Source organism: Erythrolamprus reginae, chromosome 2 (assembly GCF_031021105.1).
Source record: "Erythrolamprus reginae isolate rEryReg1 chromosome 2, rEryReg1.hap1, whole genome shotgun sequence".
Taxonomy (NCBI): domain Eukaryota; kingdom Metazoa; phylum Chordata; class Lepidosauria; order Squamata; family Dipsadidae; genus Erythrolamprus; species Erythrolamprus reginae.
Genome location: NC_091951.1, coordinates 109,878,214 through 109,904,721, shown reverse-complemented (window position 1 = coordinate 109,904,721; position 26,508 = coordinate 109,878,214). Strand labels below are relative to the sequence as shown.

Below are 26,508 nucleotides of genomic sequence, written 5' to 3'. Positions count from 1 at the left end.
ATTCTAGTGATCTGGGAAAGCAATAACATTTAGTTTTGAGGTGGGGATATGGAATAGCTGAGGCTACAAGAATTTTCCTTTAACTTCTAAAGGAAAAAGAATGGGGGAAGTTATTTATTTATTTATTTTTAAAAAGGAGAACAGTGGTGGAAAATGGTCCTGTGACTTAAATTTAAGACTTAAAGACTTCATTGTCAGGCTTGGAGGAAGGGAATTGGATGTTTTTTTTAACACAATCTTCTCACTTAAAATACGAGTTGAAAAGCAAAGTATATTCAAAGATTTCTCAGCCTTTGGACTTAGGATAATGTAGAATTTTCATCTGTAGAAGAGAAAAATGTAGGGAAAATGGTATCTTGATCATACAGAAGAGTAAGAAGAATGTATTCAATTTCAGTTTGAAAAACAAATAGTACTATTGGAGGCACAAAGGGGATAATAAAAGAACAGGGGCAATTTGATCTAACAAAGAGGTGTCTGGGGAAGAATTTGCTTAAGCTCAACTATCACCCAAACTGAACAAACAGCTCAACAGTGGATAGCAGAAAAAATATACAGTAAAATGAGGAACAGGAGATTAGACACACAAAGTATGTGACTCCAGAATACTATTTGTACGTGACTGCAGAATAATATTTTAGAACAGCAAACAGTTTCCTTCCTCAGTTGCTGTGTGTTAAGTCTCGAAGAGAAAAATAGTAAGAATAAATGAGAGGAAGAAATGCATATTAATTTATTATTTTCTATTTTATTCCATCCATTTACCATATTTTACTCAAATATATTGTATTTTGAAACATAAATTCTAAACAGTGAAGAATTCCTAATCAAGCAACTATAGGTTAACTTACAATATTAGTGTGGTACATTAGCAGTATTAGAGAACTATATCTACAGGAAATAAAAATTAATAAAGTCTCAACATAATAATAACAATAAGGACAATAAGGATTTGGAACGGTGAGTACAAATGTTGTTTATCGACATCTGTAGACTACATATAGCAGTCCAAGTATACCTTGATTCAGCAGTTGCTATACATGAAAAATGATGTCTAAAGCAACAGCCCCCAATCTTTTGGGCAGCAGGGAAGGGTTCCACGGGGAGAGGTTTTCCATGGACAGAATGTTGCAATGGTTTTGCATGCTGCCTGCATCCAGCAGATAGGGCTTTTCTTATTTGCATGAGCCAGTTTCTAGGCTGCCACAAACCTGTGCTTGCCCACAGGTGGTGGTGGTGGTGGTGGTTGGGGACTCCTGATCTAAAGCACTTGACCCACCAGGTGTTTTCAAGTCAATCCTCAGTGGGAATTTTCTACTCAACTCTTTTCAACTAACCTGCATGACACAAAATTCATAGTGCTCATGATGGTAGAGAAGAAAAAGTATGTCGTATTAATCAAATTTCAAAGTATACATTTCCAATGTGCAAATGTTCAAAATAGATTCCCCCGAAAGTTAATTTCTACTTCTGCCTTAAATGTGGTTTTCAATTTTTCACAATGTTGTGAGTCACCAAGATAGTTCATGTACATATTCATGTAGTTTTCTTTCCATATACTGCAGGAGTGTCAAATTTGTAGTATCATATTGTTCAATGAAAGAATAGAAGAAGAGATATAGGAATAGAAGAAAGGTATAGGAGATATAGGAGAGCAATAGGACAGGGGACGGAAGGCACTCTAGTGCACTTGTACTCGCCCCTTACTGACCTCTTAGGAATCTGGATAGGTCAACCGTAGATAATCTAAGGGTAAAGTGTTGGGGGTTTGGGGATGACACTATGGAGTCCAGTAATGAGTTCCACGCTTCGACAACTCGGTTACTGAAGTCATATTTTTTACAGTCAAGTTTGGAGTGGTTAATATTAAGTTTAAATCTGTTGTGTGCTCTTGTGTTGTTGTGGTTGAAGCTGAAGTAGTCGCCGACAGGCAGGACGTTGCAGCATATGATCTTGTGGGCAATACTTAGATCTTGTTTAAGGCATCTTAGTTCTAAACTTTCTAGGGTCACATAATGTATCATGACTTTTTCCTCCTTCACCAAACTGGGGATGGGTGTGGCCAGCATGTGAGGGTTGGGGGTTTGAAACCCCTGATATACTGTCATCAGTTCTTTACCTATACTGTATCCAGTTATGATGTATTATGAATAATTTAAATTGTATGTTTTGTTTGATGTGAATTGATCTTTTCTTCCACTTTAATTTTAAAATACCTTATAACCATGTCACTATTTCAAATGGTATAAAAATGTAACTCTATTATCAGCGCCTTTTAAAAGGCTTGTTTTGTTTTTACATCCTTGCTAAGTAGGATTAGCATAGAAATACTTTAATCCTACATTACTACTAGTTAAAAAACCTATACAAATAATAACAAATACTAAACAACTAGAATAATGCCAGTTGTGTTTTTCTGCTCTTTGAAATGTGAGAAAACAAATTATGAAAGGGTTGATTCTGAGCCAAGCTTAGTGTAAGATATCTCAGAGATAGTTTGTTGCAGGTCATAAGTTAACTCTCACATGGAGGCTTTGGAAAAGAATGCTATAATGAGAATATTTGCTACAAGTGTTTGCACCTAGGAAACAAACCTGTAATTTGCCAAAATAAATCTTTCAGGCTTGAAATAATGCAGTCAAGAAATAGCATTTTTGAAACTGCCTGTTTACCTATCTTCCAACAAAACCATGTTCCAGCATTGAATCAATCCATTAATAAACAAGATTAACTGAAAAATTACCAACCACTTCCGACTACATATTTATGGTTTATGAATTAATTATTCATATCACTCCCCCACTGTTACAGGGTAAATTTATAGAATTCGTAAGATAATTCAATATTTGCATAAATCAATGGTTAGCATATTCTCATATTTTCAAAAGCCTCGTTTTTCAAATTCAAAGCTCTCCAGGAAAATGTTATCTGCTCAGAAATTGTAACAAGTGGGTTCAGTTTTGCCATAATGTCATGTTTTTCCTTTCCTAAATAGTTATAACAAACTATTGTACTGTACTGTATCATCAAGGATCTGAGATTGATCTGAAATTCCTGCTTCACTAGGTTAGAAATTCCAGTGTAATCGTACTTAAAGTAATGTTGAACAACAACAACAACTTTATCAGTACTTCTGTTGCCAGGTTATAATATGGAAATAATGGTTTTTGTGCAATCAGATATTTCCACAAAGCTTCAGTGCATAGAAGCAAGATTCTGAACTATGAACTACTTTTGTGAAATGGGAATGAGTAGCTGCTCAGCCCTGCAGATCCAGCTGCAGCTTCCCAGTGAGCCCCAGCTTTGATATCAAGCCTTATCCTCCTGCTATTTGTAATCTTATTCACCACTTCAAGCAGGGCTGTCAAACTCACGACCCGTGGGCCAGATGTGTTACGTGCTGACCACACCTATGCCCAGTTTAGCAAAGGGGAAAAAAGTCACGATATGTTATGTGACGCTGCAAGTTTGACATCCCTGTCTTAAAAAGTCAGGGCATCTGAATGAATTTTTCTGAACTGTACATCTATAGTTCATACAATGTGGAAATGGTTTTTTTCCTAAACCTGAAGTCTTCCTGTATTATTTCAACTGCAGTTAATCCAAAGGCAGTTGAATATTTGAAAAGCTGTACGAATGCATGAACTACATATAACCTATATTTAATGTATGAGTTTTCTTCCCATTTTGCTTTCTCAGATTCTTACCCCTTGCTTATTTGTTTATAATAAGTGCATTTTTGTAATAGTACATGAAATTATTTCCATATTATGAAGAGACAACTAACACATTGATAAAATTACTGGTGTTTTAATATGTAGAACTATTACTCCAAATATAGGTATGGTAGTCCTCACTTTATGACCAGGATTGAGACAAGAAACCTTATTGTTAAGTGATATATGTAGTTATGAAGTGAGGCATCATGTGACTGTGACAGGCTTACAACCTTATTTCCACTGTAGTCCTTAAGTGAGTCACTACAGTTTGTTAAAAAATATATCATATGACTGTGATTAGCAATTTTCATGACTGTGATTAGCAATTTTATTACTGCCTTTTCTGCTTGTCAGAAGTCAGCTATGGAGTGTCCTATGAAGGATACTACAACTATTATAAGAAGACATGCAAGTTGCCAAGTGCCCAAATTGCAATCACATAACCACAAGGATGCTGCAATAGTTGTAAGTGCAAGAACCAGTTGCCTTTTTCAGTGCCATCATAACTTTGAATGATTAGTAAATGAATGGTCATAAGTTGAGACTATCTGTATGTACACATACATATAGCTACATGTATATTTTATGGCTGCCAGTTCTTGGGAACGTTTTCCAAAGTGCTACTGCCCAAAAAAATATTTTTTTTTTAAAAAAAAGCCCAATTCCAGCTTGCTACCAGATCAGCTAGCAGCAGTTGGTAGTTGGTAATTTTGAAAAAATTCCTGGAAGTATAGATGACTGCCAGTTCAGTACAAGCCAATAATTGCAAAAAGAAAGAAGGGGAAGGGGGAAGGGGGAAGGGGGAAGGGGGAAGGGGGAAGGGGGAAGGGGGAAGGGGGAAGGGGGAAGGGGGAAGGGGGAAGGGGGAAGGGGGAAGGGGGAAGGGGGAAGGGAAGGGAGGGGAGGGGAAGGGAGGGGAGGAGAAGGGAAGGGAGGGGAAGGGAAGGGAGGGGAGGGGAAGGGAAGGGAAGGGAGGGGAAGGGAAGGGAGGGGAAGGGAAGGACCAAATGTAATATTAGGCTATAACAACAAAAACTATTTCAAAATTGCTAGAAGGAATAATTCCATTTTATTCTGCCTCAGTCATATTCCACTTCAAGTACTGTGTCCAAACCTAGGCACCACATTAAAAGAAATGTTCAAGAAAATGGAACAGGTACCAAAATAGCAATAACAGTGAACGGAAAATCAGGAAGAGTCTTAGAGAGATTGAAGGCATTATGTTTAGCCTCAAGAAATGATGACTAAAGGAGGATATATTAGCACTCTTCGGGTACCTGAGAGAATCTCATATGGAACAGAAGATCTATTTGCTCCTGCTTTTGTGTGCAGGATATGGAATATTGAATTTAAGTTACAGGAAGCAGATTCTCACTTAATGTTAGAAAAGACTTCCTAACAGAAGGAACTATTCAACTATAGAAACCAATTACCCAGAAAGGTGGTGGGCTTCCTTTTACTGAATATATTTAAGTGGAGCAAAGCAGCTGTCTGGGCTGCTATAATGTGAGTTCCTGAACTCAATAAGAAGTTGAATACAATGACTTTTTTCAACTTATGAATCTGTGATCAAGTAATTATTTCTCACCCAGAATAATATCGCTTGTAAGAAGACATTCGTGGAATCTATACCACAACTTTAAAGTTATGAATATATGTATGTATGTTTGTATATGTATACATTGTTTATTTTCCTATCAGAATTGTGATATGGTTATTATTCTGGTTCAACCAGCCTAGAGACATTAGACACAATGAATGCTGCCCCCCAAGATTATTAATGCAGTGTTAGGATAGTAAGAGATTTAATTCATTAAGAAGTATTCCTGACAGTTATATGCACTACAGAAAATCTCATTACAAAAATGACATTTATTGAAAAAGTTAAGTGCAATTAAGCAAGCATGACCAATAAATCTACTTTTACTGCAGACGGGGAAATAGTATCTCTGTCACTTAATATGTGACTCTAGAAACACAAAAAACCATGAGCAACAGAATAGCCCCTTAGACAAAAGTACTGAAATGATTTGTGTAAATAAATAATTTTCATTTATTAACTTATTCCATATTTAAGATACAAGATGAGAAATGAGGAGAAAATGGCTTTGATAAACTCATTTTGCAGATTTTGTTTTCATGTTAGTTCTTTAGAAATGACTAAATTATGAAAACACAAAATGTCTGTTTCCACAACTTATTAGGAATTACGTAATATGCCAATGTACCAACAAACATCTTTTTTTAAAAAATCTTCATAGCACCTTAAAGAAGGACAGCTTTTCAAGAATACAGTACTTGAAAATATCAAAACATCTCATCATAATCTGCTTTTATAATTATACAAAATGCCTCTGGATGATATCAGATCATGTTCCTGGGAAATAATTCCTAGGTCAATGCCCCACTTTAAAGTGTCCTCATGGATCCAGTTATGGGCTTGTCCTGATAAAATGAACACATATTGCAACTTCGTAAGGAAAACACAAGAATTAGGGCACAAGTAGTGAAGAACATACAGACCAGAGGGAGGTGTTAGGAAAGCTTGCAGAATTACCTAACTGAGGAGAGAGAGCAGATGCTGTTCCTGGAGATGAAAGAAAAAATGGGAGGGAAGGAAGGAATGATCATGATCAAAAGAGAAACAAAGAAATGAGTGACATGGGGAAGTAGATCTTGGATGTTATGAGTGTTGAGCCAAAGAAGGGGTGAAATCCAGGAAGTTCTGACAGCTTCTGGAGAACTGGTAGTGGAAACTTTGAACCAGCAAATACCACCTCTAAATGGCCCCAGAGTGGGGAGGGAATGGAGATTTTATAGTATCCGTCCCCTGGAGTGGGGAAAGAATGGAGATTTTATTCATTTATTTATTAAAAGGATTTATATATCGCCCCTCTCCGAGGACTCGGGGCGGCTTACAACATATAAAGAACAAGTTTTTCAACATTTTGACACATAAACAACATTTCGCAGTATCCTTCCCCTGCCATACCCACCAATCCACACCATGCCCACCAAGCCAAGCCCACAGAACTGGTAGTAAAAAAAAATGTATTTCACCCCTGAGCCAAAGCAATAGAGTTGAAGGAGTTAAGCAAATGCAAACAATTGTTTCAAAGGAACATGATTGTGCTTTGGGACTTTTAATCCAGCTCTCTGGAATTCAGGTTTTAGGCAGTTTCTTTTGCTCTTCTGTGTAGGGGTACCCTGCCCCTTTTCAATCGTTTCATTTTCTACCATAATAGTAACTCGGCAATACATCCATTATATCTTCCCAAAAACTGAATGTTCCATGTTTCCAGAAAGGATCAGTTACTTGTTGTATATTAAGTGAGGCATAATTCTACCCAATTTCTGTTTTACCATATTGGATAAATGGGTACATTTATTCCGTGTAATAAATTGTTTATGTAAAAACAAACACAGCTGACTGACATTCATAATAAATGTTTACCAGTTAGCAGCAGTAATAAAGTTGTAAATAAGCAGAGAGAACACAATGTGCTTGAACTGGTACTAATTCTGATAAATGATTTGCTGGGTATCTTTCAGAAGATATGGCAGGGAGCTTACTCTTTTGTGTGAGAAGGTTGCTACCACAGAATTGTGTGCTTCAGGGTTTAATTGTTACCTGACCACTGCAGTATTTTCTGATTTCTAGATCATCATTCAAACCTGTCAGTGCAGGCAGCTGCCTAGCTAAAGTCAGGGGTGCCTGATAGCCCATTAAATGGCTTCAGTCCAGTTCCTAATGAACAAGTTTCAACAGTGGGCGCAATTCATGTGGCTTCATTTTGACACCTGATGCACAAAAAATGTCAGTGATTCATAATTTTTCTCATGTAAGTCAACATAGCTCTGGCAATTTTTAGGTATTAAAAATAATTGTAACTCTGTGCTGCTGAACTAAAATTGGAATCCAGCTAATTTTCTTTTAAATATTTCATCACATTTCCCCCCTCTGGGTGCTTCATGATGGGCAAATTTATTTATTTACCATATCTGAATAGCCCATCACACATGAAAATGACTCAGGACAGCAAACAGCACATAATTAAGCAATAAATATATAAAGCAATCACAATTAAGTAATAAATATACAGTATATATATATAAAAGGATGAAACCAACCACAGTAAGAGAGCCAAACAAAATCGGCTTGAGACTACGGGATCCCCAGGCCTGATAACATAGCCAGTCTTCAAGGACTTGCAGAATGTTGAGAAAATGGAATTAATCTCTCCTAGGGGAAGATGGGGGGAAGATGTAGAAGATTCCAGAAGGCAGGTGGTGTGACAAAGAAGGACCTCTTCCTGGGACCTATCAAATGTATCACCTTGGTATATGGGACCCGCAGCATGGTTTCTCTATTTTTTAATTAATTAATTAATTAATTAATTTGTATGCCGCCCCTCTCTGCAGACTCGGGGCGGCATACAAATCTAATTAATTAATAAATAAAAATTCTCTACCAGTCCTAATGGGGCAGACAGATGGTCCTTCAGATAACTGATTCCCCTGCCATGAAGAGCTTTAAAGTCAAATAGCAATAGCACTTAGACTTTTACATTGCTCCATAGTGCTCCATAAGAGTATAAACCACTCTTTAAGTGGTTTGCAGAGCCAATGTATTGTCCTCAACAATCTGGGTCTTTGTTTTACCAACCTCATAAGGCTGACTCAACCTTGAGCCCCATCAGGATGAAACTCTAGGCTGGGGAGATGGGGGAAGAGTTAGCCTGCAACACTGCATTCTAACCACTTTGCCATCAGGGCTCCCTGAAGTAAACCAGCAAATAACACTGTTTGCAGAGCAGAGATATAATGTGTACTGCTCTATGGACATATGTAATTCCCCATACTGCTGTACTTTGCACCATCTGAAGCTTCCAGATACCCTTCAAGGGCAGCCTCATTTAGAAGACAATACAGAAATCCAAGTACAAAGTGATTTAAGGGCATGAGTTACGGTGAGTGCGAATCCCATGATCCAAGAATGGGCACAACTGGCACAAACACAAACCCATGCAAAGATCCTCTTAACCACAATTGCTACCTGCTCATCGACCAGCAATCATGAATCTAAGAAGATCCCAAATTACATATACAATAGTGCCAACCCAGCCAGCACAAAATATGGTATAATCCTATAACCAGAAGGCCCCAAAATCCAAAGTCAATCAGTCTTTCCAGAATTCATCTGAAACTTCTTGTTCCAGAGCCTAACAACTTCCAGTACTTTACAGTATTCCTTAATTTGCCAGGATTAAGGATATATATTGAGTATCATCAGCATACTGATAATACTTCACCCTATGGTGATGATGGATGAACAGTCTCATTTAGATGTTGAATAGGAGTACCAAGCCCTGCAGTATCCCACACAGCAGGGGTCAATGTCAAGATCTCTCCTCCCCAACCACCATTGACTAGAATTGGCCCTGAAGAAAGGATGTGCACAACAAGGTGATACTCACCCCAATCTTTTATTATTATTATTATTATTATTATTATTATTATTATTATTATTTATTAGATTTGTATGCTGCCCCTCTCCATAGACTCGGGGCGGCTCACAACAATAACAAAGACAATGTAAGAACAAATCTAATAATTTAAAAAACACTAAAAATCCCATTATTAAAAGCAAACATACACACAAACATACTGTTCTGTCTGGGTTCCCCCAGATGCCAACACCAACTAAAAAGAGTATCCAGACACGCTGATAAAAAGCAAAGTCATTTTATATCTTTGAAAACAAACACAGATAACAAAAACTGTTCTTACAAACTGGAATGCTATGAAGCTTCACAGAAGAGTCACGATGGCCAGACAATACAACAGGCTTCTTGCTGGCACACACACCACTGTAGATAATAAAACCCACGCCTCCCCCAAGTTTTCAGCCTTCGAGGCCACAAGCCAGAATCAGAGACGCCAAGGATCGAAGCAAGGTCACAGGACTCCCAAAAGATAACTCTCCACAATACAGGAAGGGCGGGCCTGCCTTTTCAACCTTTCTGAGGAGAACCACACCCAAACCCAGCTGTTGCCTATTAGGGATGGAAATACCTGGCTAATTGTCCCCTTCGTTGTGCTGCCCTTCTCTGCCTCATATCTATGATGGCTTGTGCGTTCTCATCTAATGATTCCAGGCTACTCGCTGGGGAGAGCTCCCCCCCGGGGGTCTCAGGCTGTTCTCCCTCCTCCTCGTCCTGACATTCCTCTTCCCCGTCTGCCTGGTCCTCCTCCTCCTCCTGTTCCTCGTCCTCCCCCTCTGAGCATGGAGCCGGCAGAGTTCCAGCCGTTCCCTGAGGAGCCTCAGACTGAATCACAACACATACCATGTATAAACTGTATAGACCCGGGGGAGATATCTCAGTTCCCCCATGCCTGACGGCAGAGATGGGTCTTAAGAACTTTACGAAAGGCAAGGAGGGTGGGTGCAGTTCTAATCTCCGGGGGGAGCTGGTTCCAGAGGATCGGGGCCGCCACAGAGAAGGCTCTTTTCCTGGGTCCCGCCAAACGACATTGTTTAGTCGACGGGACCTGGAGAAGGCCAACTCTGTGGGACCTAACCGCTGGGATTTGTGCGGCAGAAGGCAGTCCCGGAGGCAATCCTGCAGGATACCATGGTAGATGGTATCAAAAGCTACTGAGATGTCAAGTAAGGGAAGGATAGATGCACTACCTTCACCCCACCCTTGCCAGAGATCATTCAAAAGTGCAATCAATGCCATTTCTATTCCATATCATGACCTGAAGCCCAAATGAAAGGAATCCAGATAATCTGTTTTATTCCATGTTCTCTGAAGCTTCTCTGCTGCCACCTTCTCAATCACCTTTCCTCAAAATGGAGATTTGATATTGGATGGAAATTATCTAGTATAGTGCGGTCCAGTGATGGCTTCTTGTAGTGGGTTTCCTTAATAGGCAAAAGAACAACCCCCTCCCTCAAGGAAGCATTAACCATTGCTAGAACTCATTCCCATGCTTCCCAGCTACCAACCAGGTTTGTGTTTATCACCTCAGGGTTTGACTACTGCAATGCTCTCTACATGGGGCTACCTTTGAAGAGTGTTCAGAAACTATAAATTGTGCAAAATGCAGCCGTGTGGCCGCGTAGTCATGGAACTACCCAGACAGGTCCACAACTCTCCAACACTCTGTGGTCTGCACTGGTTGCCATTTGGTTTCAGGGCTCAATTTAAAGTGTTGATTATGACCTATATATGGCATCGGACCATAATACCTGCGGGACTGCCTTCTGCCACATGAGTCCCAGTGACCAGTCAGGTCGCACAGAGTTGGTCTTCTCCAGGTCCCGTCAACTAGACAATGTCGCTGGCGGGGCCTAGGGAAAGAGCTTTCTCTATGGCGGCCCCGGCCCTCTGGAATCAGTTCCCCCCAGAAATTCACACTGCCCCTACCCTCCTCGCCTTCTGTAAGAGTCTCAAGACTCATTTATGTCGCCAGGCTTGGACATATTAGACTTCTGCCCCTGGCCAACAAAAGTTATGTGAGTTAGTAGATTGAATGGGTATGAGTGTTTTTACGGTCTTTGGGTTTTAGATTATTAATTATTGATTGGATTCAGGATGTGATATACAGTATTGTTATTTTATATGTTGTAAGCTGCCCTTTGTCCTCGGAGAGGGGTGGCATAAAAATCCAATAAATAAATGAATAAATAATGACGGGTGTGAATCTTAAACAGCAAGTGGCTGAGCTCACAGCCCTAAGAATCCTGTCCACTTTCTCATGTCCAGCTGGTCAAATTATTCTCAGATAACAGGGCAAGACTCCTCCCTAAGTATCTCCAGAAGACTTGCAACCAAGTTAGTGTTCAAATGAGAACAAATGACAGCACTTTTATCCAACAGAGGCTGGGACAATTCCTCCAGGTGTCCCTACAAAAGGTTCTTTGAGCCATCCATACCCAGCTCACCTGAAATAGGTCCATGGAAGTACAGTAATTAGGGAAAAAAAACCTATTGCAGTTTGGTGGACCACAAGAAATGGACCTTCTCCATCATAGGGTTCAACCTATGGAACACTGTCTCTCACCCATCCCTGAAATCAGGTTAGCTCCATCCTTGTTATTATTTCAGAAGTCTCTCAAGACCTGGTTGAGTCACCAGGGAGCTGGAGAAGTTCTTAGATAGTTCTGTTGTTTCACTGTCTCTATGCAGTTTATATACAGTATTTTAAATTTTTAGGGTTTCTTATTTTTAATAATCATTTTAATACTGATTTTTATATGTTTATAATGATGGTTTTCACATATTTGTCGCTTTCACTAATTGTTGTATGCTGGGCAGAGTTTCTTTTTTAAAAATGACAGGCCATATAAATATGATAAATAAATATGTTTTTTTTTTAAATGCCTACTATACTTTGACATAATAGACAGACTCTTTCAATCTGATTATGCTTGCCTGATGGGAGCTGTCATCTATCACATCTGACAAGGCATTCAAAAATACTTTCCTAGAACATTGAACAGTGATAGAAAGAAATGATGAAGATAGTTTGAACTGTTCATATACCACACCTGAATTGCTTTGCCTGCATTAGGAAACTCCTTGTGTAGCATAAATATTTTAACTCTTTAGAAAGTTATGCTTCTGAAGGGGGGGGGGGGGATTAAGTGTTCATTATAGAGCCAAACTAACAAAATGAGAACATAAGCCATATTCGTATAAACATAGAAACATAGAAACATAGAAGACTGACGGCAGAAAAAGACCCCATGGTCCATCTAGTCTGCCCTTTTACTATTTCCTGTATTTTATCTTACAATGGATATATGTTTATCCCAGGCATGTTTAAATTCGGTTACTGTGGATTTACCAACCACGTCTGCTGGAAGTTTGTTCCAAGGATCTACTACTCTTTCAGTAAAATAATACTTTCTCATGTTGCCTTTGATCTTTCCCCCAACTAACTTCAGATTGTGTCCCCTTGTTCTTGTGTATAAAAGTTTGCTATTATGAATTTGACATGACTGTTCATCTTCTCCTTCAGTTGGAACTAGTAAAGTTTATTTTTCTTGCCTTTCCTACATTTCCTCAGCCTCTTACAATCCCATTTTTCTTATGTCCCATGTTCACAGTCCTTAACTATAAGAAAGAGACCACGTAAAAGTTTACAGGCAATGTTTTCAGCAAAACATTGAATCACAAACAAGTTAATAGACCAGGCCCAAATTTTATATCGAACTGCACCAGAAGGGGAAATCTGCGGTATCACTGATACTATTATAGTAAAGACCTCTTTCATACACAGACCCAAGAAACAGGGCAATTATGCTTCCTGTCACCTGCTCCAAATACTTTCCTGCCAACTGCCCAAACAATAAAAAAATTAAGTCTTCTCTTAACTCCCACAACATTTTCTAGCTGCACAAACAGCAGAATACACACCAGACTTCTTGGAGTTTTAAGTACATATAAACTGAATTACAACAATAGTAATGTTCAAAGTTATCTATTTTCTATCTTGTTCCATGCTGGTTAACCTGTGTCTTGCCAATAAACATCAAACCTGTTTTTTCAGAGGGACCACCCTAGTCTATATTATTTACTACCCAATTTTAACTATGTCTCTACAATCTGTAATTCAGGCAACAAATACTGCATAGCTTCAACCATTAACCATACCACACTGACTTGGGACTCCTCTCTAAGCTTTAGTTGCAAGTTAGAGGTATTGATTATTTCATCAGCTCTCATTTCCATGATGCTTCAATTACTTGAATTGTTTTTTTAAACCCTCCCTGATAAAAGTATTGTCAGCCCAAGTCTGTCAACACATAATATGCAAACTCTAACACTTCATTCCAAGTTGCAAAGGTGTTAACTAGTGGATATACAAATATTAAAATATAAAGGTCATAAAGGAATAAAATGCACTATCTCTTTCAGCTTTTATACCTTATGTTAAAATTCTTACAATAGCAAACTTGCCTCCTCCCCCTCCTAAATATTGCAAAATAGAGGGCAGTATTCTAAGCTAATTTTTGCTTGTCTCTCCCATATGCCTAGGCATTCTCAATATTTTTTTCTTAGATGCAACTTAATTCTTGTGATGGTTGTTTTGAAAGATTTAATATGCAGTGATCAGCAGATCTCAAATTCCCACTCAGGTCATCTTCAGGTTCATCTTGCCATCACATCAATGGTCACTGTACCATTGCCACAGTAACCATTTCCTGAGGTAAAGAATGCATGATGTAATTCTTTTATATGCTCCCAAGGAAGGCAACTTCTACCTGAATTTCCTACTCCCTGGGTTTTCCAGTCTGTGCCAATTCAAGCGCTTCTCTCTAGCTTCTCTGCTTCATTTCATTGTAAGCAAATTGCTTCACACTCCAAGTAGCTACTGCCTCCCAAACCTGTTTTTGTTTTAAAAAAAAACCCAGGTTCACCAGGGGTAAAAAGCTTTGGGCAAGTTCACCCATAAAGCAGTGAAACTTGGGTTCTGACCTTAAAAAAAAGAAGTAAAATCTCAACACTTTTGCAATTTTCTTCTTCTGGATGAAGTCACCTTTCCATCCCAAAATATTGCATTTACTTTCTTTCTATATATTTTTTTTACTAGCTCAGGGGTAGGCAAAGTTGGCTCTTCTATGACTTGTGGACTACAACTTCCAGAATTCCTGAACCAATCATGCTAGCTCAGGAATTCTGGGAGTTGAAGTCCACATGTCATAGAACAGCCAACTTTGCCTACCCCTGAGCTAGCTAAAGAGGAGTTTAAAAAGGGAATCCACCAATTAGGAGCTGTCACAAACACAATCCAAAGGACATTTTATACTGTGGCCAAACTGAAAAAAAAAATCTAGAAATGACTTTTTTTAACCTGAGCCCCCTCCATATGACTTATAATAACCCAGGGACCAATCAGATTAAAGCTGTAATGTGGAAAAAACCCTCTGTCATAAAGTTTGCTGGTTAAGTTGTAGCCCAGTCTCTAGCTTTCAGCCTAACTACAGTACTTTACATTCCCAAACCCTGTTTGTTACAAGAACATTTAGAGGGCAAAAGTACTGTATAAGACAGCTTCAGTTTCTAGACAAAAGGTCAGCAAACAAATAACTAAATAAACCATTCAACATTTAGCTAAATATATAGAGGTAGTCTCCTGTTATTTGAAAACAATGTGCATATTTTTCTTACGACTTACAACTCTAGATAACAAAAGGAGAAAAATACTAGAATTCACCATTTTACAACATTAAATGATTACCAATTAAACAGCCAGAATAAAGTCTAAAAAGACTGTTTTCATTTCACTGCCATTCATATGAGCATTATCTAAGCGGCACTTCTTATTTAAATAGAAAATGACATGCCACTGTCTTTTACAACCATTACAAATAGGAGGAGAAGTCAGTTTTTTCCAAAATAACAGGAGAACAAAGAAGGGCACATATAATGTTTTCAGGAAGGCCTAGATAGCAATAGCCAGAAGTCTCTCTACTGGTATCATTCTCCAAATCTGTTTATTTAAAGCTCTGTAGGGAGGAGGTTTTAATGGGATTTATACCACAGCTGAAAGAACCTTTTAGTTGATGAGTAATGCAAGGAAGCAAGGAAGGGCATCCCTAGCCCAAACCCATTATGCAGAGCTACAAAGACACATTGTTTAAATGGGTTGGGGGGAGTAAAATAGCCTCCAGTCAGATGGATGATATGGCCCTAATGACTTCTAAAATGTAGAAACTAGCAGCCAAAGTAGAGGCACTAAGTTAATAAAGCTAAGCAGTAGGCAAAGCACAATACCCATTAGCTTTGCCAGAATGAAACCCATTGACAAGAAGGACTACTCCTTAAGTAGTTTTACTGAGGCTAGGTTTAGCAACAGCCTGCAGACCTAACCTTCAGAACAACCATATTAACATTCATTAAAAAGAAAGGTTTGTTTTCTAGTAGCACAGTAACAGCATAATGCTCAGTAAAAGGCAAAGCTAGAGGAAATCACTGGATGAGTTCAACAGCACATTAAAGTATGCCAAAACCAAGAAACCACATCATTGCCTACTACTGTATTGAGTTAGAGTTAGACCATCCTGCACCTTTCCTATGTTTGTGCCATTCTAAAGTTTGCTTTCTCTCCTTCCAAGTCCTGTTGTATCTGTAATGAATCTCTGCCAAATTCTATGGTCCTGATTTGCAGGAGCAACAGTTGTTAATTTTTTTTTTTTTACAAAGTGATAGTTGCTTGCTCTTTCAGCTTTGCTCTAGTCATCCTAGCCACCAGACCACAGGTCTGACGTTATATATTTTACAAACCTTGAAGCCATGGTAGGATAGTGTCAGTTTTCAGTGGAAGATCTAATGGACGAAATAATGACTGAAGATAATTACAACACGCTAGTATGATTATTATGTACCATGGTAAACTGGAAGTTTGGACCTTAAAGTGATGGAGAAATTTAGCTTATACAACAGTCCTTTACCTAGTATAAACATTGCCAGTGTAACAATGAAGAAAAGATTATTACCTGCTTTTGTATATTAAAGCTACTTGAGAAGAGGGGCAGCAGGTATAACAAGTTTAAACTGGGATATTTCAAGATGAAAATCATCCCTAAAACCCTTATTGAAGATATTCACATAAAGGAGAATAAAGAAAATTACAGCATAATACTGCTGGAAAATGTAAGGTGAGATATAAGACACAGAGTCAGCTTTACATGGGTAAAAGAGTGTGTGTATCACTTCAATTGAAAGGTAAAAAGTATTTCTGAATGCAAGGAGGTTCATATATAGCATCTGTCTGAATCTGATTTAATCCAACACACCCTTTCCTGGAATCAGCTCTGGAAAATAGCCATGAAGCTACAGAAACAGAGGGAGGTGATATAAGGAATTCAGATAGAAACACCTTTCTGCCTTCAAAGGCAAAGAACCCTACAGCTCTACTATAAGGTAATCCTCAATTTACAATCATCCCTTTAGCTATTGTTCAAGATTACAATGATACTGGGAGGGAAAAGTAACTTACAACCGATCCTCACACTTACAAGCTTGCAGAATCTCCATAGTCAACTGGCCAAAATGCAAGTACAGTACTGTATTTGGCAATCAGCGTGTATTTATAATGGTTGCAGAACCTTGGGGGAGGGGGTCACCTGATCCCCATTTATGAGCTTCCCAGTCAATGTGTGACAAGTGGAGTCAGTGGGGTAAACCTGATTCATTTAAGGACTGTGTGATTTTACTTAACTACAGTGATTTGCTTTACAACCATGGCAAACAAGCTCGTCAGATTGGATGCTATTCACTTAACAATTGCCATGCTTTGGAAATTCTCATCCCAATTATGGCTGCAAGCCGAGGTCTTCCTCTATGTGTACCTGTGTGGTGCATTGCTTTTAAATAAATTTATGTTTTGCAATATTGGTTTGGGAATTTGATTCATATTATTCCCTCTTACGCTTCATAGCAACAATTACTGTACATGAAGGAAGGGAAAGCGTAGGAGTGGGGGGGAGAACCTCTCTCTTTTTTTTTCTTGAGTTGGTAGAATTTATACCAGTCCTGATGCTTTGAAAAACGTTGCCTCCTAAAGGCAAATCTGTCCTTCAACTCTGTACACGCTTTTCCAACTCCCTTATCATAACAGTTGAAGATACATGTAGCTATTTAACTTAGTATCTGTGATGTAACTTGCGTATGCGCTTGCCAAATTCAATAAGACAATACATCTTTATAATCAGCTCATTATATTTTATATAGAATATTAAAAATATTGACATTCATATAAATATTAAGAATGTTGATAGGAAAAGTGGCAGAGAATATATTGCATTTGTGCCATTTCAATTTTCTGAGCTAAAAAAAGCCTATTAAAAAAAATTGTGTTTCATAATTCTGATAAAAAGCTTGCATTTGTTTCTCTCCATAGACTGTCCTCTAGGTTGTTAACTATCATTTAGTTAACAATTTAGTTCAGATAATTCTCCTGAAATAAAAGTGCTAAAGTCCCATTCTAAAACTTACTATCACAGGATGTGTTAAAAGTCACACAAAAGGGCAATATTACAAAGTCCATTAATCCAGTGTCAAAACTGGCAGATACAATAATATCAAGATGCTGATGCAAATCAACTGTCCATATATTTTGATAATTAACTGATTTTTTAAAAGTTTTGTGAGTTAATGTAGTTAAAGGTGTGGGGTTGTTTATTGCTGTTGTTTTGACAATATTGTACAGTCCATCCAAATAATTGATGGTAAGTTTATACTGGCACAGTAGCATAGCTGTGCTTGCAGTAGTAGATATCAATGCTAAATATATGTAATACAGGACCATTATATGGAACAGGAGCAGTCACTGCCTGTCATGTTCCTTTATTTCAGTTTAAAAAGTACAAAGTGTTGAGTAGCCCTAAGTAGCTAATAACAGACAATAATCAGAGAACCCATTTTTATACTTTCCTAGCTAAGTCAACCGAAGCACCAGTTTTCCTGTACATAAATCTTAGAATAAAACTCCTGAATTATCATTTAACACACTTACAACTTCAAAAGCTATGTGCAATATAGACTTTAAACCTTATTAACACAGCTCAGACATGATTCCTTCTTATACCTGGCTTCCTCCTTGGGCCATTGTCACTAATTTTCTTTTTCTTTTTTATTGCTACACGGAAACTCACCATTCTAACTGATGGACACATTTTTCACAAAATATTTAAAATAATATAAGCAAGAGGAATATCTCTTTCAAATAAACATAATCCACTTCAATACAGAACCATACTAATAAAAACAAAGATGGAAAATACAATCAAGGGCACCAGAGATCAACGTTCCAGTCCTGTAAACCACAGCCTAGGACCCAATTTGAGGGTTTTGCTTTGTTTAATGCTCACTTCCAATGCTTCAAAATTTAGGGACACCAGGAACATAAAAGGAAGAATCATATCTTTTACTTGACCGAACCTGGGTTAAAAAAAACAACAACAACCAAAAGGTACACCTACTAAGCATCCTGTATAACATCTGTAGATGCTTTCCTAAGGAAATATTAATTGCAAAAATGGATAGTGTCCCCAACAGAAAGGGTGTAGAAGAAAAAAAGGAGACAGCCAAACTACCTGTTTCAGGAAAAGACAAAAGTCTCTACATTTTCTACTCTAGCTGGCAAATGAAGTCTAGAGAAGCTCCTAAACAGGAAGGGGGCGAAGGTCATTGATCACTTGCTCGCCCCAGGGACCTCCTGATCATGTTTTGGGAGCTGCGAAATAAAACGGATGGGGACAGAATACCCTTTTGCAAATTAATAATAATAATAATAATAATAATAATAATAATAATAATAATAATAATAATAATAATGTGGAGGGGGGAGAGAAGCGGGACAAGAAGAAGATGCGCTCTAAGCTGGGGAGGGGGGACAACTGAAGAACTCGGGAATGGGGGGGATCACATTCAAGTTCCGGTTAAGGGTGTCTCCCTCAAAGCAACGGGAGAAGGAGGAGACCGAGGCAGCAGGTTTCGGGCTCCCATTTAGGCTGGGATGTTGTTCCTCTGGGTTCCTCTCCGGATGGGCCGGGGTTCTCTGCCCTCAGCCGGGCCAGGCGCAGTGCGCAAGGCGGGCGCGCTCCTCCCTCCCTCCCTCGCGAGCCCCTTCCTTACCTTTGTGCCCGCCGAAGGCCCCGTACCACGAAAGCGAGAAGAGCGCGCAAAGGCAGCCGAGCAGCAGCGTGAGGAAGGTGCCATTGCGGAGCCTCATGTCCTCCGTCTCCTCGGCGTTGGCTGTGGCTGGAGAGGCCGCATGTCCCGGGCTCTTCGAGGCGGCCTCAGTCTCCCGGGCCCCGGTGAGGAGCGGAGGCGGCGGCAGGGGCTGCCAGTGCCCAGGCGGGCGAGCGGGAGGGACTCACCGCCGCCCCCGCCTCCTCCTCCTCCTCCTTCTTCTGCGCCTCCGCCCGCTGCCCTCATGCACTGGCCGCGCCCCACCGGGCCGCCGGCTTTAGCGGGCAGCAAAGGCTTCTCGCTCAGTCCTTTCGACTTCGCCCGGGCCTGGAGCAGACAGTGGGCTGTTGTGGTGGTGCCGCCGCCGCCGCCAAGAAAGGGAAGGGAAGGGGCGGAGGTGGTACCATCCTGTTAAAGGAGCCGCGCGCGCGCTTTTCCTCAGGCAGCCCGAGCGCTGCCCACAGCAGCGGGCACGTGTAAGCCGTCGCCGGTGCACCGGGCTACTTCGGTTCTGCGGGGTGAGGTGCATGGCGAGCCCGGTGTGCTGGCGACGGGCGACTGCGCGCGAACGGAGCAGGGGCCTGAACTACAAATTCCACACCCGAGCAAAGAACGGGTCAACCGAGAACTTGTGGGTGTGAGGTGGGGTGAGGTAAAATGGGCAGAGTGAACTTTTGCCTCGCCAAACGCCGGCGGGGACCGTGAGCAACGTTGGACACGACGGCGCGGCGATCCTGGTTCACACGTACATATTTTATATCAATCGCTCAGTTTTTCGCAACGGCATGGAACGACGCGGTCACCCACAAAACGACTTCCCGAACTTTTTGAACGGGCTCAAAGGCCGCGGTTTTCTGAGGCGAAGTTGGCTGTTTCCGAATCCGGATCTCAGAAATGGAATCAAATTAACGCCTAAATCTCGTCTGAGCGAGGAGAAACAAGCGGTGATGGGTTGAAACATTTCAGTAAGCTTTTCTCCTCCACCGTTGTGTCTTCAGCATGCTGGCTAGGGAATTTATAAGATCTGAAATCCTATCGGGAAGCTATCGGGTCAAGAGAGCTACTTTAGATATTCATATTTCAAGTTTATGAATGGGATCATCTCAAGGAAGAGCATATTCTCATTGAATATTTCATTTGCACAACTATTTATTCGCACAATAGCATGTGAAATTGACTATCAATCAGTGTTACTTTCTAAGTGAAGTGTTTCCCAACCTTGGCAACTTGAAGATATTTGGACTTCAACTCCCAGAATTCCCCAGCCAGCAAATGCCAGCTGGGGAATTCTGGGAGTTGAAGTCCTGATAACTTCAAGTTGCCAAGGTTGGGAAACACTGCAAAGTGGACAGTTTGATTTCACAGAATTTCAATTTACTTGAAGTTATATTCTGTTTTTTAAATGTTCCCTTTGAGCAGTACAGTATATTACAATATAATAGCAATGGCAGGGGGGAGTGAAAGACAGCAGAAGTACCCAGTATGGCCATGTCACAAAATAAGTACTCAGTATGGCCATGTCACAAAATAATCAGTAAAGGTCTGAAAACAAAAAGAACAAGCACAGGAGGTTAAAAGGCAAAGAAAAATACACACTTGGACTGCACAATGCTTCAGAGGGTGCTTTGCTTGAACAAGCATAAACTATGCTTTTGAAGTTATTTCACAATTTGCGAAGAGGCTAGGTAAGAATAGTAGACATAAACAACAAAGAAGTGGGAGAGGGCATCCGTTATAAGGTGGTTGTCCTATAAATGGCAACCAAGTCCATGTAGCAAGAAATAATAATAATTTATTAGATTTGTATGCTGCCCCTCTCTGTAGACTTGGAGTGGCTCACAACAAAATAATAACAGTATAACAAATCTAATATTAAAAACATCTAAAAACCTAAAATTAAAACCATACAACACAATCATACCATGTGTAAACTATATAAACCTGGGGGTATCTTAATTCCCCCATGCCTGGCGACAAAGGTGGGTCTTTAGCAACTTATGAAAGGCAAGGAGGGTGAGGGCAGTTCTAATCTCTGGGAGGAATTGATTCCAGAGGGCTGGGGCAACCACAGAGAAGGCTCTTCCTCTGGGGCCTGCCAGCCAACATTGTTTAGTCGACGGGACCCGGGGAAGGCCAACTCTGTGGGACCTTATCGGTTGCTGGGATTCGTGCGGCAGAAGACGGTTCCAGAGGTATTCTGGTCCGATGCCATGTAGGACTTTATAAGTCATTACCAACACTTTGAATTGTGACTGGAAACTAATTGGCAGTGCAGGCCACGGAGTATTGGAGAGACGTGGGCAAATCTGGGTAGCCCCACAATAGCCCTCGCGGCCACATTCTGCACGATCTGGAGTTTCCAAACACTCTTCAAAGGTAGTCCCATGTAGAGGGCATTGCAGTAGTCAAACCTTGAGGTGATGAGGCTGTGAGAGACTGTGAGCAATGACTCCCTGTCCAAATAGGGTCTCGACTGGTGCACCAGGCAAGCCTGTGCAAACGCCCTTCTTGCCACAGCTGAAAGATGGTGCTCTAATGTTAGTTGTGGATCGAGGAGGATGCCCAAGTTGCGAATCCTCTCCAAGGGGGTCAGTAGTTCCCCCCCCCCAGGCTAATGGACAGACAGATGGAATTGTCCTTGGGAGGCAGAACCCACAGCCACTCCTGTCTTGTCAGGGTTGAGTTTGAGCAGATTTTAAGACAGCGATTATCAGATGTCAGCTTGAATTTATCAAAAGCGGATCTTGCCAAGTTTTTATTTCACTTTTATTGGGTAATTTCCAATATAAAATGTGGGAATATTGTTGAGAGAGAAAAAATACCTTGATTTCAACAAAGTATTTGACAAAGTACCCGATGAATTTTGATTAGCTAGCTCATTAGGTAATATCAGGTTGGATGGCATGATAATGAAATGGATAAAAGGAGACAAGGTGACTCAAAAAATCACATTGATTGTTCATCAGTACTTCCTCATCAAATCAAAGAGAGGTATGAAGGGAAATGCCACAAAGTTCAGCCTGGGATTCTGAACTGTTACTAATGATTTAAATTAAAAGAAGAGGACCAGCTTATTAAATTTGCAGATGACCCAAAACTGGTGAGATAGCAAAAAAGATAAAATTTTATATGATCTTGATAGATTAGAAAAATTAGATGAAAATAACAGATGAACCAGTGCAGAGACAAATGAAGTACAGTATTCTTAATATAAATCAAAAGCATACAGTAGGTATTGAATGGAGTAGATCTGACCTGGCATAGCCCTTGTGAAAGAGATCTTGGAATATAAACGTAATATGAGTCAGCAGGATAGCTACAAACTGACTACAAAAAAAGTGAACAGAAATAAAGTTTTCAAACCACAGGAAGCAAGTGTCTAAATTTATTTTTGCATTATTAAACTCCACTTTGAGAATTGTGTCCAGTTCTAGATAATACATTGTAAGAAAGTTTCAGACAAAATGGGGTAAGTATGGAAAAGGGCAAGGATGACGAGGAGAGTAGAAACTAAGTCACATGAAAAAAAGTTTTTAAAAACTTAGAATTGTTAATCATGAGAAAGAAAGGCTGAAGAGTACTATTCAGGTACTTGAATAATATAAAACACCTGAAAAAGTGAAGCACAGAAGGTCAAGATTTCTTCTCTTACCCAAAGGACTGGACTCGGTCTTAAATGACTGGAAGGTATTTTTTTGATTGCTACAGAAAAAAATTGAACAGTATGGACAATTGAACCAGTTATCCAGAGAGAAGGTGAAATGCCCCTCGTTTAAGTATTCAAGCAGAGGCTAGGCAGCCCTATTGATGAGGGTACTTTTATTTGGATTCCTACCCAGAGCAGAAGGATGAATTCAGTGGACTAAATATCTCCTTTAACTCTTTAATTGCATGATTCTATAAAAATTCACTTCTTCCCTGCCATTCTTTTTCTGCTAAATAAGGATGGGTTTTAAAAAAAGAAAACTGTTCCCCATACCAGTTATTGACTCTGTATATCAGAGTCAATACCAGTTATTGACTCTGATATACAGATAAGCAAGAATGCAGGATCTAATCTGGGTCAGTCACCGGGATCAGAGGTTTAGTTGTCTGAGCTTTCAGACTCGTGCTGGAGCTAAAACTAGGTCCTCAGCTGAGCAGCTAGGCCAGGGATGGTGAACCTTTTTTTGCTCAGGTGCCAAAAGGCAGCTAATATGAGTGATAACATGCATGTGCGTGCCCATACCCACAATGCAATGCCAACCCCCGAGTGCATGCACACAACCCTGTGCTGCCCACCCACACGTGTACATGTTTCATGGCAGCCTCTGTATTCTGGTAGGCCTGTTGGGCTGTTTTTCACTCTCCCCAGGTTTCAGGAAAGCCTTCAAAAGTCTGGGTAGAACTGAAAATGGCCCAATAGGCCAACCGGACGTTCATTTCTGAACTTTTGGTTGGGATGGTCGGCCATTTTTCTTTGTCCCCAAATCTCAGAAGGCTTTCCTGAGCCCTGGTGATGACAAAAAATGGTCCAAGGGGCCAACTGGAGGTTCGGTTTCCACCGTCTCCAGTGTTCAGGAGGCTTTTCTGAAGCCTGGGGAACAGTGAAAATGGCCAAAAAGAAGGCTGACAATCAGCTGGCCAGCATGTGCATACGGACCGGACTTGACCTTGGGTAACACCTTTGGTGCCCTCACATATGGTTCTGTGTGCCACCTATGGCACACGTGCCATAGGTTCGCCATCACTGAGCTAGGCTATCAATGTGACAATTCATCTGAATCTGTGTGAACTGGCTGGTTTTTAAAGATGAGACTCCCATGTTATTAAAGCTATGCTGTGTGCTGAGTTAATACTGTGGGCAGAAACACACACCCCGGCTCGAAGAGCATAGTAAAAATATGTCGAATTGTCCCTGGCTCTGTCCTCATGCTGTTCTACATGTTGCTTTTACATGCTGCCTTGCTTATTGAATAACAAAGAACCCGCTGGAATGCTCTCTCCAATTACATCTCATCATGGGTCAGAACCAATAGGAATACACAGATGTGGTCACATGTAAAACTACATTACCCAGAGTGCAATCTAACTACAATTTCCTAACGTAATGTCTTGAAAAAAACATGTCTTAATACAAGCTAACTATTTCTGTCTGCAATGACAGCACAAAAGCTATATTTACAAGTGGTAGCTTTTTACTGGAATGGTTTAGTTACCATTTATGGTGTGGTCATAACATTTGACTAAATCTAAATATTTTTATTAAATACCATGGAACTTTTAAGTAAGAGCTGGTATATATGCATACTTTTCTCAATGGAGAAGAAACTGACAGGAAACATAAGAATAAATTTCTTAAAACGTGTACTGTTATGAGCAGATATATTATCAGAAAATTAAATAAGACATAATTAACAACCTATTCTCCAAAGCACGTGAAGCAATGGATGGAAACTAATCAAGGCAAGAAGCAACCTAGAACTAAGGAGAAATTTCCTGACAGTCAGAACAATTAATCAGCCTCCAGAAGTCGTGAATGCTCCAACACTGGCATTTTTAAAGAAGAGATTGGATAACATCAACAGTGGTTGAGGTTATCCAATCTGTTTTTCATGACCAGGAAAAAGAAGGGAGGAAATTTAAAATGTTAGTAGCATGCTGACCTGCTGCCCAATTGCCTCCCCCCCCTTTTTTTTTTGCAGAATGTTTTGCTTCACAAAACCAAAGCAAATGAAGCCTATTTTCATACTTAGTGTTTATTTTGCCAGCTTCTCCCAATTACACAAATTTGGTTCCACTCGGTTCAGTTTTTAGATTTCTGTGTCCTTGTCATACTTTCTTTACTTCAAATATTGTATTGGGTTGGAAAGAGTAACAAGTAAAAAAACTCTCTTAAGTTGAACTCAGCACCTGGTGATTTTAAGTCCCTGTCTATAGAGCTGTGATGGCAAACCTATGGCACACGTGCCACAGCTGGCATGTGGAGCCATATCGAAGGGCATGCAAGACTTTGCCATGTTTCAGCTGATTTTCAGCCTTGGGAAAGGCCCTGAAGCCCAGGAGGTAAAAAAAATCCCCCAACAGACAAATCAGAAGTTCAGAAAAACGCACTTCTGATTTGCCGTTGTGCTGTTTTCTGCACTCCGGAGGGTTCAGGAAAGCTTCCTGAAGCCCTAGAGTGCAAAAAACAGCACAATGGGCAAAACGGAAGTGCATTTTTTGAACTTCCGGTTTGCCCATTTGGGCAATTTTTTTTCACCTACCAGGCATCAGAAAGGCCTGTGAGCATGCGTGATGGGCAGCACAGGGGAGTGCACATGTTTTGGGATGGAAAGGGATGTAGGCACGTGCATGCATGCTAGTTCACACACATATTCCTCTTTTTGAACATGAATCAAAAAAGGTCCGCCATCACTGTTATAGAGGTTTCTGGTCACCGCACCTCAAGAAGGATATAATGGAACTGGAAAAGGTGCAAAAAAGGGCAACAAGAATGATAAAGGAAATGGAGCACCTCCCTTATGATACCAGGTTGCAACACCTTGGTCTCTTCAGCCTTGAAAGACGGCGTTTAAGGGGTGACTTGATCGAAGTGTATAAAATCATGCATGGGAAATAAAAGCGTGGAACTCATTACCGGACTCAATAGTGTCAACTCCCAACCCCCAACACTTCTCCCTTAGACTCTCCACGATTGACCTCTCCAGGTTCCTAAGAAGCCAGTAAGGGGCGTATATAAGTGCACTGATGTGCCTATCGTCCCCTCTCCAATTGTCTTTCCTTATCTCATTTATCATATATATTCTCTCCTTATCTATATCTATATATTATATATATATCATATATATTCTCTCCTTATCTCTCATATCATATATATTCTCTCCCTCCCATCTACTTCTCTTCTTTTTACTTTCTATCATTATATATATTACTTAATGTCTATTCTCTTCCATATGTATTGTATATTGGACAAAGAATAAATAAAAATAAATAAAAATAAAATTCTTTTCTCTATCACACAATACTAGGATAAGGGGGCACTCCCTAAAGCTCATAGGTAAGAAAGCAAGGACAAATAAAGGGAAATATTTCTTCAC

At 40.0% G+C, this 26,508-nt stretch overlaps 1 protein-coding gene across 4 annotated transcripts in view; it reads right to left on the bottom strand.

The window, feature by feature from the left end:
* Positions 1 to 19,802, bottom strand: part of MGAT4B (alpha-1,3-mannosyl-glycoprotein 4-beta-N-acetylglucosaminyltransferase B) — a 134,455-nt gene extending 114,653 nt beyond the window's left edge. The window contains exon 1 of one of the 4 annotated variants that reach the window (XR_011558010.1): positions 19,373 to 19,798. Coding sequence is in view for 3 of the 4 variants with exons in the window: in XM_070739099.1 (XP_070595200.1) it covers positions 19,373 to 19,469 (97 nt within the window). In the remaining variant the exon portion in view is untranslated. Of the gene's footprint in view, positions 1 to 19,372 lie in introns of all 4 variants that reach the window. The other 3 variants (XM_070739099.1, XM_070739100.1, XM_070739098.1) reach the window with 3 other exon arrangements.
* Between the last annotated feature and the right edge of the window lie 6,706 nt (positions 19,803 to 26,508).